Source organism: Sus scrofa, chromosome 6 (assembly GCF_000003025.6).
Source record: "Sus scrofa isolate TJ Tabasco breed Duroc chromosome 6, Sscrofa11.1, whole genome shotgun sequence".
Taxonomy (NCBI): domain Eukaryota; kingdom Metazoa; phylum Chordata; class Mammalia; order Artiodactyla; family Suidae; genus Sus; species Sus scrofa.
In genome coordinates this window covers 18,095,923-18,111,543 of record NC_010448.4, presented here as the reverse complement: position 1 = coordinate 18,111,543, position 15,621 = coordinate 18,095,923, and the positions used below count along the sequence as shown (strand labels likewise).

General features: G+C 47.9%; 1 protein-coding gene across 1 annotated transcript in view; it reads left to right on the top strand.

Annotated features, from left to right (window-relative positions):
* Window positions 1-15,621, top strand: part of CDH1 (cadherin 1) — an 80,500-nt gene that overhangs the window by 44,443 nt on the left and 20,436 nt on the right. Inside the window, 5 exon segments of the mRNA NM_001163060.1 lie at window positions 7,911-8,134; window positions 12,249-12,392; window positions 12,527-12,682; window positions 13,361-13,505; window positions 15,209-15,384. Coding sequence (NP_001156532.1) covers window positions 7,911-8,134; window positions 12,249-12,392; window positions 12,527-12,682; window positions 13,361-13,505; window positions 15,209-15,384 — 845 coding nt within the window.

Genomic DNA, 15,621 nt, shown 5'->3' with positions numbered 1-15,621 from the left:
GCTTAACACCCATGGTGTTTGCTGTCTGAGGGCTCAGACAGGGTGAGCCCAAGAGAAGCACGACCCGGGAGCAAACATTCACTGCCGGAGGGACCCAGGCGGCACGAGGAACCTTGAAACCAAGGGGGAAAGATCCAGATCACCCCTTTATCCCATGGGCTCCCCTTCGCAGGAGCCTGAGCTGATTTGTCCTTAACCTGAGGCCTCACGTTTTCTCTGCATTGACGCCTCCTCTCCACCCCAGTCACTATTGCTGGAAACACAGGGAGACACTGGTCCTTGCTTCCTACCCAGGCAGCACCCTTGTTGACATCTGTTTTTAGGGCGTAAGTTAAATGAAGGTGGAGACAACTTATAATTTGTTCTGGGCAAGGACATGCTGAGAGACTGGGCAAAAGAACCTGATAAGCTCATGAAAGCATCATACACGTCCCACCCCTGGGATCCCGAGGGAGCCGCCTGTCAACAAGGGAGATTTGATCCAGTGCTGGCGCCTCAGCAGAGGACACCCCAGGAGCACAGCACACGGGCTCTGTGGACACACCTGCATGCTCTGCTTGTGCAACATGATAGTCCAAGCTGCTTATCTTCCCCAGAAAAATGTTTGGGAGTTAAGCTGGCTGATCAGAGGACCTCTGACTTCTTTCTGCTTATGTAATGTGGTGACCTTAGGCGGAACATTCTTGAATCTGAAGTCTAAAACTCCTCCTTCGCTTGGCTGTCTGACTGTCCTTACATTTTTCTGAGACCCCAGAACCAGATTTCCAAATTGCTGTGTCGCCAAGGAGAGAAGGAGTGAGTGTGTGTAAGGGGAAGATGGAGATGGAGAGGGAAAATTTGGCTTTTTTTCTTTTTTTTTTGTCTTTTTGCCATTTCTTGGGCCACTCCTGCAGCATATGGAGGTTCCCAGGCTAGGGGTCTAATCGGAGCTGTAGCTGCCAACCTACGCCAGAGCCACAGCAACGCAGGATCCGAGCCGCATATGTGACCTACACATCTCCCAGCAATGCCAGATCCTTAACCCACTGAGTGAGGCCAGGGATCGAACCTGCAACCTCATGGTTCCTAGTTGAATTTGTTAACCACTGAGCCAGGATGGGAACTCCAAAACTTGGCTGTTTTTATCCTGGTTTATTCTCTCCCTGTCTCATTCTTTTGTATGAACCAGCTTCCCTGTATCCACTCAGGTAGCAACCAGTGTTGGAAATGGCTTATCAGTCTAAGAGACAGGCTGCCTGCTGGTTAAGTCCTGATGGGTGTCAGGCTCTGCTGCCACTTCATAGCTGTGTGGCTTGGCAACGTCCCTTCACTGAGAGCCTTCAATGCCTCCTTTATAAGCAGGGCTGCTGTATTAAGTCGGGCTATTGGGGTTGCGTTTTGTCCATAGTTCTCAGGTACAAATGGACACATATAATTGGGGACTTATCAGGGCTAAAAAGATAGACTTCCTGATACAACTCGGATCTTCTCGCCTCCCATGAGTGTGGACTCCCTGAAGTCCTCATCATCCTTTTCCTGCCTTTTTTTTGGCTGCACCCACAGCATGCAAAAGGCCCCAGGCCAGGGGCTGAACTGAAAGCATGGCTGCATCCTTAACTTCTAGACCACCAGGGAACTTCCCCTCTCATTTTTAATTTTTTTTTTTTTCGGTCTTTTTAGGGCCACACATGGCATATGGAGGTTCCCAGGCTAGGGGTCTAATCGAACCTGTAGCCGCCAGCCTATGCCACAGCCACAGCAACGCCAGATCCAAGCTGCCTCTACAACCTACACTACAGCTCCTGGCAACGCCAGATCCTTAACCCACTGAGGGAGGCCAGGGATTGAACCCACCACCTCATGGTTCCTAGTCGGATTCGTTTCTACTGCACTACAACGGGAAATCCTCACTTTTAAAACTTTTTTATTTTTATTTTTCGGTGGCTGTACCTACAACATGTGGAAGTTTACGGGCCAGGAAGTGAATCCAAGCCTTGGCTGTGACCTACGTCACAGCTGCAGCAATGCCAAATCCTTAACCCACTGCACCAGGCTGGGGGTGGCATCTGCACCTCCCCAGCAACCTGAGCTGAGCCACTGCAGATGGATTCTTAACCCATTGTGCCGCAGTAGGAACTCCCCTCCCATTTTGTAAACGTAAAATTACCTTTTCTGCTGAGCAGGGGTGCCCAGTAAACCTGGAATGTTTAGTCATTTTGTGGACACCCATCCCATCACAAAAGATGTTCCAGAATCACACAGTGCCATCAAAGAAAGTGGAACATAGAAATTTCCTCGGTAGCCGTATCCATGGAGAATTATGGCTTTGTGGTTGGAGTTAGAAACACTGCTTCTCGCTGGCAGAAAGGAGCTCTTGCCCAGCTAGATGACAGATGTCTGTCTCCCTAGGGTTCCTTTCGTCCATCCAGGTGGACTTCTTATCTTTGATCTTGAATATTTAAGTGAGAAACTGGACCCCTTGGTTTGGGGGTACACAATGCAGCGTGACCCCTGGGAGCTTCAGAAGCCTCTCTGATCTTGCCCTTGAGTTTGTGTGTGTGGTTTTTCTCTTCCTGACTCACTCTGAATTCCAGACGTCTTTGAAATAAAGGTAAATGCAGGGTTCTGTGGTGTTAGCTGCAGGAAATGCATTCTGAGGGGGAGACAGTCCCTAGCGCATGCCTTTGTGTGTGGAGCTGGGGAAGCACTGCTTGCAAATAGTTGCTTCTAAGAGATTGGGTTATCCCTCTAGTTAGCAAATGACTCAGCTCTGGTGACCGGCTTGGGTAGCAGGCTGCCGGTCCTTAAATCTCAACATCTCCCAGAAGTATATAGAGGCCTTTGAGACCGCTTGCTCCTACCCACTCGCATTCCAGTGACGGGGCGGGGGTGGGAGAAGCAGGACTGTTCCCGAGCACAACCGCAATTCCAGGCAAAGAATGTTGCTGAGTGCTCAGAGCCCTGCCTCGGGATCAAAAGCTTTTCGTGAACTTGCGTTTACTTTTTATTTGAACTTCAGTCACCTCTTCCAGGGTGATTAAAGCTACCATTTCTGCTGAATACCCAAGAAAAGGGGGCAGTTGTAGGATGAATAACAACACACAAGAGTCACAATATGTTGGAGTTCCCTTCGTGGCTCAGTGGTTAACGAACCCAACTAGCATCCACAAGGACTCAGGTTCAATCTCTGGCCTCGCTCAGTTGGTTAAAGAATCTGGTGTTGCTGTGAGCTATGGTTTCAGTCGCAGATGTGGCTTGGATCCGCGTGGCTGTGCTGTGGTGTAGGCTGGTAGCTACAGCTCTGATTGGACCCCTATCGTGGGAACCTCCATATGCTGCAGGTGTGGCCCTAAGAAGACAAAAGACCAAAAAAAGGAAAAAAAAAAGTCACAAAATGTTAAAGATATTTTTTAAGTCATTCTTATTTTTGTCATTTTAAAAAGTCATTCGGAAGTGCCCGTCATGGTGCAGCAGAAATGAATCTGACTAGGATCCGTGAGGTTATGTGTTCGATCCCTGGCCTCGCTCAGTGGGTTAAGGGTCCAGGGTTGCCGTGAGCTGTGGTGTAGGTCGTAGGCGTGGCTCAGATCTGGTGTTGCTGTGGCTGTGGTATATGTCGACAGCTACAGCTCCCGATTAGACCCCTAGCCTGGGAACCTCCATGTGCCTTGGGTGCGGCCCTAAAAAAGGTAAAACAAGACCAAAAGAAATGAAGGAAGGAAGGAAGAAAGAAAGAAAAAAAGAAAGAACATAGTGAATAAAGAGTAGTTCAAGCTATTAGTTGAATCTGTATTTTTTTTTTTTTTTGTATTTTTGCCATTTCTTGGGCTGCTCCATATGTGGGTTCCCAGGCTAGGGGTCTAATCGGAGCTGTAGCTGCCAGCCTACACCAGAGCCACAGCAACGCAGGATCCGAGCTGCGTCTGCAACCTACACCACAGCTCACAGCAATGCCGGATCCTTAACCCACTGAGCAAGGCCAGGGATCGAACCCGCAACCCCATGGTTCCTAGTCGGATTCGTTAACTACGGTGCCATGACAGGAACTCCCATATTCATATTTTTTTGATGGTGGTGACGATCATGTTGTTGTGGTGAAAAGATATTCCTGTTTAGAGGTGGCCATTGGGTTCTTAGCTCTTGTCACTGGGATTAGGTTTCTAAACCAAGTGACCAAATAACCGGCTCAGGAAAGGAGGACGTGCTGACTTAAAGAATACTTCGTCCCTTGCTGGTATAACTTTCTGTTGTAGAAATGTACAAATATACCCAGTCCCCCTGCACCGATCCTCCACTTTCTACAGGCTGCCCTCCTTGCTTCCTCCCACAGGCTGGCACAGTGTTCCCTTTGGCTCTGAGATGCCACCCAGCTCTGGCCAGGGTGGAGGCAGGCTTCTCAGAGCCTTCTTTCCTATAATTTCTGGTTTATCAGCCCAGAGGATCAGGTGGCACAGAAGGGCTAATGGGTCTTAACGAGCAGCTGGAAATTCGGGTTAGGGCTGCCTGTCTCGCACCCTTCTGTCACTTCTCAGAGGGTGGGGCTTAGTCACCACTAAGAACTAAGAGATGCTCCAAAGCAGGTTAAGAGCCTTGCATTAAGTTATTTGCAAAACCATTTTCATGTTTTCAGGCCGCCACCCTTGGCAAGTCCAATCATGCTTGTCCCAACTTTCACTGCCCAGATTTGGGCCGGCTGGGGAAAGGAATTCAGCGTGAAAAATGAGGGCAGCTCTTGTTCCCTGCTTATACGTCAAGCCTCCAGACACAGTCTGGTGGCCCCATTCCTTCTGCTGGGGTGGGCTTGGGGGGAGGTTATTGAAAAACCATTTTGTTTTGCTAGTCTGAAAAAAAGATTCATAAAGGATGGTATTTTGTGTTTCTTCTTGCTTCTGTTGTCATTTTTTGGTGCTTCTGTTCCTTTAGCAATTACTTATTCTCTAGCTTGTCTACCCAAAGGCGTAGAAATAACCATTACCTGCTCTACTTGATTGCTCTTTCGCTTTCAAAATGTGGTTGTATTCACTGTCTTGGTCCCTCCTCACACAACCCTGAAGAGGGAGGCTCCGTCATTGACGGTGTCCCTCAGGTTCCAGTAGAGAAAAATGAGCCCCAGAGAGGTGAACCATTTTGCCAAAGGCCACTCAGCTAGAACATGGCAGAATCTGGGTTTATGCGTTTATAATCCAGTCAGAAAACAAAGTCATTGTTAAAGCAAGCCTTCCTCTGTCACCCAATCCCACCCCTTCAAGTTGTAGAAGTGGATTGTAGAACTGGCTAAATGGTGAGGGTAGAGGTGGGGGCATTATTTTCAATGTTGTGTTGTTTGTTTGTATTTTACAGACAGGCAAGGGTTGAGGCAGCGACCGATTAGTCAAAGGACTCAGCTCTTTCCCAGTGAACTAACTCTTACTGCTTTGGCTGCTCAGTTTATTTGCCGGGTAGCAGGGTCCTAGCTGCTTCATGAGGTGGCCTCAGATTTCTACCATCCTTGGATACCACCTAGGAGGCAAAATCATCCTTTAAAAATATCCAGGGCCCTGGATTTTCCTTGTGGCTCATCGGATTAAGAACCTGACTAGTATCCATGAAGATGTGGGTTTGATCCCTGGCCTTGCTCAGTGGGTTAAAGTCCAGTGTTGTTGTGTAGGTCGCAGACGCTGCTTGGATCCTGCATTGCTGTGGCTGTGGCGTAGGCCAGCAGCTACAGCTCCAATTCAACCCCCAGCCTGGGAACTTCGAACATACGCCGCAAGTGCAGCACTAAAAAGAAAAAAAAAAAAGAAAAACAAAAAGTAAAAAGATCCAGGGCCGTAATAGACTTTCTCAGGGTTGGGGAGTCAACCATGAGACTAAGTTACTCATGTTAAGGGCCATTCCCAGCTCTACTGTTCACTGGGGCAAATTTCTTAACCTCTCTGAATCTCAGTTTCTTCAACTTCAAAGTGGGGATAAGCCCTCCCGCTGCCCAAACATGGCCTTGTTTTCTCTGGCAAGGGTGGGGCTGGTGGTTTCAGAAAAGTTTGCAAGGGTGACCCCTAGTGGAAGAAATGAAAACTGCAATCCAGACATCTAAACAGACTTCAGGATTCTGCATGTAGAGGTGTCTAGTTGTGTAAAACAGGCACAAATGCAGGAATATTTTCTTTTCTTTTTTGACTGCCCTGTGGCACATGGAGTTCCTGGGCCAGGGATCAGATCCAAGCTGCAGTTGCAATCCACACCACAGCAGTGGCAACGCAAGATCCTTAACCCACTGTGCTGGGCCAGGGATTGAACTTGTATTCCATGGCTCCAGAGATGCTGCTGACCTGTTGCACCACAGCAGGAATTCTAGGAACTTTTAAATAAAAGGTCATTTGGACAAAGTCGAAATCCCACTGGAGGAATGAGAAGCAGTTATTGAAAGGGAGGAGAACAGGCTAATTTGAGTTTCCCAGAAAGAACTGTTTTATTGATTGTTCCCTCTGTCTGGAAGGCTCTTGAGCCAGTTTTTCTCAAGATTGGCTCCTACAGGTCTCAGCTCAGACACCTCCAACTTCAGAGACCAGCCCTCACCATCTAGTATAATTTACACCTTCCCTATACCTCTAACCCTGTCACTCTTGTGTCACCCTATTTAATTCCTATATATCTCTCTGTATCTTCCTATATGTCATCTGAGATCTTTGGTTTTATTATATATCCATCTCCACAATAGTATAAGCTCAGTGAGAGCAAGGTGCCTTGTCTATCCTGTTCATAGTTTTGTTCTTAGGGACCAGCAGTTTCTGACAAATAGTATGATGGGAACCTGTAGAATGAGTCCTTTGGGACTCTGATGTTAAGTGCAGGCATTTTTCACTAGATTCTCCAGAAATGGGTATTAATATATTTTTAAAGTTTTAATTTTTTTTTTTTTTTTTTTTTTTTGCTTTTTAGGTCTGCACCCATGGCATATGGAGGTTCCCAGGCTAGGGGTCGAATTGGAGCTACAGCCACCGGCCTATGCCACAGCCACAGTAATGTCAGATCCTAGACACGTCTACAACCTATACCATAGCTCACGGCAACGCCGGATCCTCAACCCACTGAGCAAGGCCAGGGACTGAACCTGCAACCCCATGGTTCCTAGTTGGATTCGTTAACCACTGTGTCACGATGGGAACTCCCCAATTTTTTTTTTAATAGTATTTATTATGTGCCAGGCCCTGTACTATATCTCTTAAAACAACCAACCTTAGTAGGTAATTGCTGTCAATGCCTCCATTCTGCAGATGGGTAGCCTGAGGCACAGAGAGGTTAGAGGACATGCACAGGTTCACAGAGCTAAGAAACACAGCTGGGACTTGAACCCCACCCTGGCCAGAGAAAATAAGAGCATATTTGGGGGCAGAGGGGTGAGCACTACAGTTACCTCCATCTTGAGGAAACTGAGGCTCAAAGAGTTGAAGAAATTCGCCTGCGTCCCTACTCCTAACTGTCCTGTGTGCTGGCTCCCTCTCATTACCTGTCACTGCTTATTGAAATGTAGGCTGCTTATTGAGCCGTGCAGCCTAATCCACAGCATCTCACTGTGCCTCTCTCTCTAACTTTTGGTCTCAATAGATACTCTGTCTCAGTTATTTTTCCCTCGTCAAGAGCCATCTGAAGGAGAGGCTCTTTTCGGTTATTGAAAAGAAGAGGTAACTTTTTAAGCACATCACTGTTTTCACCCTCAGAGCAGATGAGAAAAAAATAGACCACAATTTAAGTCATCCTATAATTGTGACGAACATAATGATGCATCAACTCCTTTGCTCTCTTTGCTCTTCTGCCACCAGATTATGGTTTATTTTTACCGTGCTCTTTTTGTGTGAGTTGGGCTTCTGGTGGGTGAATGACGTTTGATTTTTAGAGACGGCGTGCTCTTTCATCTCCCTGGTGTCCTCATCACTGTGATTTATGCCCTGCAGTGAGTTTTGAAGGATGCACCGGTCTGCCAAGGACGGTCTATGTTTCTGATGACACCCGATTCAAAGTGGGCACCGACGGTGTGGTTACAGTCAAACGGCCATTTCAGCTTCATAACCCGGAGATTAGTTTTCTCATCCACGCCTGGGACTCCACCCGCAGGAAGCTGTCCACCAAGGTGACACTGAAGGCGGCCGCACACCACCATCACCACCACCGCCATCAGGTACGCTGCAGTGTTTCTTGGAAGTTGACTATGATTTCAGTCCGCCGCTGACTCCGGGTTTCTCTGCCTTGGCGCCACTCTCACAATTTGGGGCCAGGTAATTTCTTGCCGTGGGGGTATCCTGTGCACTATGTGATGTTTGGCTGCATCCCTGGTCTTAACCCACCAGATTCTGGTAGCACTGTGACAACCAAAATTGTCTCTATATACTGCCAATGCCCCCTGGAGGCAGGGGAGCAGGGCAGAAGAGCCCAGGGTTGAGAACCATTGGCTTAACCAAACTAATTCTTGCTGGGGATTTTGTTGTTGGGTGGATGGCAAGATAAACTACCTTCATTTCTGCACATAGCGTAGAATCAGTGGTCAGGGCATGGCTTCTGCCTGGAATCGGATCCCCAGCCTTTCTGTTTCCTATTTGAGTCCACTTGGGGGAGTTACTTAATCAGTCTGTGCTTGAATTTCCTCATCTGTAAAGTGGAGAGCACAATGACTTCATGAATTACTATGTGTGCGTGAAGTGCTGGAGCTGTGATAGGCGTACGCTAAGTAGGCCGTAATCGTTAGCTGCTGTTCCGTTCCCTTCCTGCAGGAAGACTAAACACGGGGTCAGTTCTCTGGTCATTTTGCTCTTCGCGTTTCTGGTGGAGAGAGCCTTGGCAAAGAAGGGGAAGAATCAGGGGGAAGCCCTTGCCTGACTGGACAATAATCTCCACGGAATCCTTCCCCGTTGTAGTTGCAGTGTCTGGCCCTTGGGTCTGGCACATACCAGGAGCCCAGTATATCCTGAGTGGACAGATGGGTGACTTGGCCACAAATGAAACGATGCATGTCTGCCCGGGTTCTTGGCAAGAATGCTTCTGGAAGTCGTTCTCCAGAACCATATGCCTTTGCCTGTTTCTAAACTGCTCCCACGATGCCTTCTACCGAAATGTGTCTCTGGGGGAACATTTTAGTTGTATCCTGCTGTTACCTTGGGAGTGTGGATGTGTTGTAAGTGCCAAGGCCTTTCAGGCTGGCTCCTGTTTTTCTCCCTGAAGACTTGCTGAGGTTCTAGGAATTTAATAGTTGTGATAGATCTGATTTTTCTCCCTGGTGTAATTGGACAGACTAGAAAAGTGAGGAATTTAGAACTAAAAATAACTTAGCTTCTTGCCTGAAGTCTCTAATTGATTCCATCATTCATGTAAGTCCGGCCTGGTAAATTCTTGCCGGACATCTGTGCGGAAGCCTCTTAGGATCCAAAGACATTAACAAAGTTGACTTTGCCATCTGCCTTCATGATTAGGTTCACATCCATATTACAGAAAAGCACAGGAGTTCCTGCTGTGGCACAGTAGGTCGGCAGCATCTTTGGAATGCTGGGATGGGGGTTCAATCCCTGGCCTGGCACTGCAAGTTAAGGATCTGGCATTGGTGCAGCTGTGGAGTAGGTTGTAACTGCAGCTTCGATCTGATCCCTGGCCTGGAAATTCCATATGCCACTGGGCGACAAAACAAAAACAAAAATGAACCACAAATTACACAAAAGCACAGATTAGGTTCAAATACATTTTGTAGAAAAGCAGGAATAGAGTGTTCTCTTTCAAGTTAAGGCAGTTCACTGGAAAGTTGTGGCCAAAACGGAGACTCTTACAGTTCCCAGGAGCCTAGGTTCGTTCTTTGCTTTCTGTTCTGTCATCCTCCACGTATGGCTTCCATCCTCAAGGCTGGACAGACTAGAAAAGTGAGGATGATCCAAGAGGGCTGCTGGAGCTCCTGTCGTCACAGCTTTGCTCTGGGTGGTAGGAAGGAGGAAGGGAGAAAGCCCAAAAGTGTATCACTTGTTTGTCCACCTTTTAAAGAAAGCTTTGTGGAATTTTGAAGCGTTATTTCTTCTTACATTTCATTAATTAGGACTTGACTTCATGGTCTCATGTAGCTACAAATGTAGTATAGGAAATGTAGGTTTACTTGGGTATGTTGTTGAATATAAAATACATATATATGGAGAGAGACATGAAGACACAGAGAGGTTTTTTTTTTGTTTTTTTGGTCTTTTCTAAGGCCGCTCCGGCCTCATATGTAGGTTCCCAGCCTAGGGGTCTAATCGGAGCTGTAGATGCTGGTCTACCCCACAACCACAACAACGTGGGATCCGAGCTGCATCTGTGACCTACACCGCAGCTCACAGCAACGCTGAATCCTTAACCCACTAAGTGAGGCCAGGGATTGAACCCCCATCCTCATGGTTCCTCGTCGGATTCGTTAACCACTGCACCAAGAGGCAAAGGCCAAGAGATTTTTGTTTTTAAATAGGAGTGGCTACTGAGTGGTAGGTGGCAAGCAACTCTGCCTCAGCTGGTTTGAGGTTTACTTAGGTTTGTCCCTAGTTCAGGGGCCTTTGTGCCAGGTGGCCCTACTTGAGAGGGAGTGACAATCTTACCTCTCTTTTAATTCATGTATGAATAGTTTACATTGTACACCTTAAATACAAATGGTTTTGTCAGTTCGACCTCAAGAAAGCTGGGGAAAAATAAAAATGGACCTAGCTTTCCAGCTCTTTCTCTTATAGCTGGATGGTTTTTTCTGGTGTCCCCTTTTTTCTGAGGGCTGGATTCCATGTTCAGTGTGTGAGGCACAATTCCCTTTCATTTCACCCATGAAGGTGTGTGTTTTGCCCGCCCAGTGTTCATCATCATGGTCATTCTCTGAAAATAATCCACGGTCCCGATGTCGGCGACGTGCGCTCTTTCTCTCCCCCTTCAGTGCAGCAAAGGGGTTTGCATTCGTTCATCCCCAGCCCTGCAAGATGATCATTTGGGGTCATAGGATACAGTGTGGAGGATCAGATTAATGTGTGTTCTGTGTTCAGGTCACATCCCAAATTCCACATCATTAAAACCATAACTCAGTCTTTTCCAACCAGTCTGACCACCGTCTGCATCATGAGCATTTACTGAAGACTCACTAGCTTTCAGGCTCTGCTCTCAGTGCTTTCCTGCAATGCTGTCACCTTGCAAGGAACACCTTGCATCCTACCAAGGACCCTGTGAGGCCGTACTAATAGAATCCTCATGTTAGACATTAGGAAAGTGTGGGACAGAGAAGTAATCTGCCAGGAGGGGAGGTGTCCCAGTGAGGATCCAAGGCCAGGCAGCCTGGCTCCAGAGCCTGCCCCGGGCCAGGGCGGGGCTGCTTCTCTAGGAGGTGAACGGAAGGGGTGTGCATTAGGGGTGTGGGCGTGACTTTGCACAGGAATGCAGGATTGGGAAGGATTTTGTGATGGTATCTGGTCACATCTCCTGTCTGTCTGGTGTGTTTTGAGTCACAAGTTTAAAAGCCAGGAGGTAGGGCTTGACTCATACTTGGCAGAGTGATGAGTGAGTGTTTGGAGGCTGGGAGCTGGAATTGACCTTGACAACCTTTGCCGTGTCACCGCCATCACTTGAAGACACTTCAGCCGTTCGCAAGATCTTTTCCTTCCATCTTTAGCTATCCTATTTCTCTGTGTGTGCATAAAGTTATCTTTATCGCCCAAGAAAACCGGTCAATACAAGTCTCAAAGGGCGTCTTTGAATCCCATCCCGACAGCTTCTGTTAGAACAAATGGAAACCCTTCGGATGTAATAACACAGTGGGATTAAGGGATTAGTATTGATCTGCAATGTCGTTCTTAGTACTAATTCCCAAAATTTACTCATTTAGGCCAGCTCCACTTTGGAGACCTGTATCGCTAGGGAAAACAGAAAAGAAAATTAAAACACCTGAATATCTAATTGTTTAACAAGCTCTGATTTTAAATCAGGGGCGTATCATGTGCTATTAAAAATGACAGGTGTGCTACTTAGGCTTGAAGTAACGTGTAAAATAATGTCAAGCCCTCAAACCTATCATCGTGTGTGTGTGTAATGATTACTTGAACTCTGGACACTAAGAAGGATCAGAAGAGGAAACCGTCTTTATTATATGGCACAGAGGTTCATTGGGTTTTGTTTCGGCTCTTTGTTTGGTTATTAAATTGAAAACGTGTTCTGCCCTCCAAGACGGGAGGTGCTAGCTGGCTAGGTGGGGCTGTTTGGCCGGTATCCTCTCTCCTGAATTATCTCGTTTTGTTCTTCATCTTCTTTCCTGCTAGGACTCTCCCTCTGGCGCCCACACAGAAGTGCTCACGTTTCCCAGCTCCCACCATGGTCTCAGAAGACAGAAAAGAGACTGGGTTATCCCTCCCATCAGCTGCCCAGAAAATGAGAAAGGCCCGTTTCCTAAGGATCTGGTTCAGGTACAGAAGGAAGTTCTCTATTTCTTGGGGAGGAATTTGGCAGAGAAGAACCCAGGAGATTAAAGAGAAAAGAACCAATGTCAGGATCCTGGATCCTTCCTTGATCACTCTGTTTCTCTCTGTTTTGTCTTCAGATCAAATCTAACAGAGAAAAAGAAACCAAGGTTTTCTACAGCATCACTGGTCAAGGAGCCGACACACCTCCCGTCGGTGTGTTTATGATTGAAAGAGAAACAGGGTGGCTAAAGGTGACGGAGCCTCTGGATAGAGAAGCCATTGCCAAGTACATTGTGAGTGTTTCTTAAAAGCTTGTTAATGGTGGGGTCACATCCTTCCAACATTTTTTCAGTCAACTCATGTTGAATGCCTGCATGCTCTGAACATTGGAGGAGCTGCATTTGATACCCTTAGACCTGTTGATAAGGAGAAATGGCAGGAGAACCTGGAAAAATGGGGGGCTCTTTATGTTTTCCCTGTTAGGAATAAAGGGGGAGAGTCCTGAGGCATCAGGCTTGAACTCGGACCCTAGATGTCAACCTGTTCCTGGGACTAAAAGTCCCTGACACAAAGGAAGAGGCTGGTGATGATGCTGGGAGCCTAGGGAAACTGGGGGAATTGCATTCATGCCAAATGCAGAAAAATCTGAGGGAACACGAGACTGGAGTGGCCAGAGCAACTCTGACCCTGCAGGAACTCGTCAGAGTGTTTTAGCTGTCCACCTTTACCCCCGGGCCCGGCCCCCCAGCCCTGGTGGGGGACCTGGGGGCTCTGACGTTGCAGAGGTGTTTTCCAGCCCCAGGACTTCACACGCCGTGATCACTGAAGCAGCAGCGCGTGTGTGAGAAGCTCTGTGCTGGGGGGTCCATCCTTGAGTGTGTGAAAGTGGGGCCGGGTGGGGCCCACTCTGCTCCGGTGGGACTGCGTCGCCCCTCTCTTCCTCCCAAGTAACGCTCGCCCGGCCCTTGCAGCTCTACTCTCATGCCGTGTCTTCCAACGGGCAAGCCATCGAGGAGCCCATGGAGATTGTGATCACCGTGACCGATCAGAACGACAACAAGCCCGAGTTCACCCAGGAGGTCTTCAGGGGCTCCGTCATGGAGGGCGCTCTTCCAGGTGTGACCCTTCACGAGGAGCTCAGCACCCAGCAGGACCCCGAGTCTTGGGGCTGACGATGGGGGTCAGGCCCTTCATGTGCACAGAACTAACTTCCTGGGAAGCCTCTGTGTGTGTGTGTGTGTGTGTGTGTGTGTGTGTGTGTGTGAACAGAACTTCCTGGGAAGCCTCTGTGTGTGTGTATGTGTGTGTGTGTGTATGAGAGAGAGAGAGAGAGAGAGAGAGAGAGAGAGACATCCTACCTACAGACGCATGTATGAAATGTTTAAGCCCAGTTTGAAAGGCTGATGAAGGAGCAGATCCTTGAGAGTGTGGACGGGCCCCGTCCAGTCCTTCCTGACCCCTTTCCTCTGCCGTCTAAAGGGAGCCACCGCCCTGCTTTTGGGATCCTCATCCTCTGCTCTCATTTCTCTTTTACCACGTGTGCACCTCCCGCTGCATGATGTCTTGTTAGTTTTGCCTACTTTTCTACACAGTGACAAACTGTTTGCTCAGGCGGTCAAACCAATTTACACTCGCGCCAACAATGCATATCCTGGAAGTGTTAGACTTTGGAGAGCCAGTCTCTTGAGCGTGTGATTATATCTCAGTGTCATTGAACATGGCGTTTCTCTGATTATTAATGGTCTCAGCATCTTGGCAAGTTTGCAGACCATTTGGGTTTCTTCACGACTTATCTCTTCAAGTCTTTTGCCCATTTTTTTTCCTCTTGGGCTATTTGTCTTTTGCTTAGTGATTCAAAGAGACATTTAGGTATTCTGGGAACTAGTCTTTTGTTCAGTCATCAGTATAATTTTCCTTCTACCTTGAAGGCAATGATCTCAAAAGACAGGTCTCTTAGGTGGAGCTGTGGTGAAGAAGCCAATTGTGGAAATTTCTGGGATTTTTCCTGTTTTACACAATATTCACTCAGTAGAAGAGACATAGCAAAATGTTTTAGTTGACGTTTTTTGTGTATTTTTAAAAAATGTTACGGCCACACCCTGTCATATGGACATTCCCAGGCCAGGGACTGAATCTGAGCTGTAGCTGTGACCTGTGCTGCCACTGGAGCAACACCAGATCTTTTTACCCACTGCACTGGGCTGGGGATTGAACCCGCTTCTCCACAGCAACCTGAGTCTGCTGCAGTAAGATTCTTAACCCACTGCACTATAATGTGAGCTGCCTTAAGTAAACTTATTGAGAGCAAGCTATATGCCACATTCTATGCTTGGCACTGTGTTAGAGATACAGGAGTGGAAAAGTTAGTCTTAGTTTTTAAGTTTTTCGTTTTTTGTTTGTTTTTTCTTTTTTTGTCTTTTTGGGGCCATACTCACTGCATATGGAGGTTCCCAGGCTAGGGCTCAAATTGGAGCTGGAGCCGCCGGCCTACACCACAGCAACCCCAGATCTGAGCCCTGTCTGCGACCTACACCACAGCTCACGGTAGCGCCAGATCCTTAACCCACTGGAGCAAGGCCAGGGGTGGAACCTGCGTCTTCATGCATGCTAGTCAGAGCCATGACGGGAACTCTTTAAGATTGTGGATTCCCCATGTGCCTTCTCATCCCAACTCCCCACCCAAAATACCCGCTGGAAAAGCTGAGTTCTAGGAACACGCCCACTCGCTGGGTGGAATGCTTCCCTCCTCCCCTAGCACTTTAGTGACAGTTTTGGAAATTAACATGCAGCTTGACAGACTCTTCTTTCTCTGCTTCCAGGGACCTCTGTGATGCAGGTCACGGCCACGGACAAAGACGACGATGTGAACACCTACAATGCTGCCATTGCTTACACCATCCTCAGCCAGGAGCCTACCCTGCCTCACAACCAAATGTTCACCATCAACAGGGACACAGGAGTCATCAGTGTGCTCACCACTGGGCTGGACCGGGAGGTCAGAGGTCAAGGGGATCCAGAGGATGTTGAGGGCAGATATATGTCATCTTGATCATATGGACAATGCCAAATACTGCTGAGGCCAGTTGCCACTTAGCAGAGTGATGGTCTAAGCTTTGCATCTAAACATTTGGCCAGGAGTTCCTCTTGTGGCTCAGTGGGTTACAAACCCGACTAGTATCCTTGAGGACGCGCGTTCAATCCCGGCCTTCATTCGTGGGTTAGGGATCCGGCA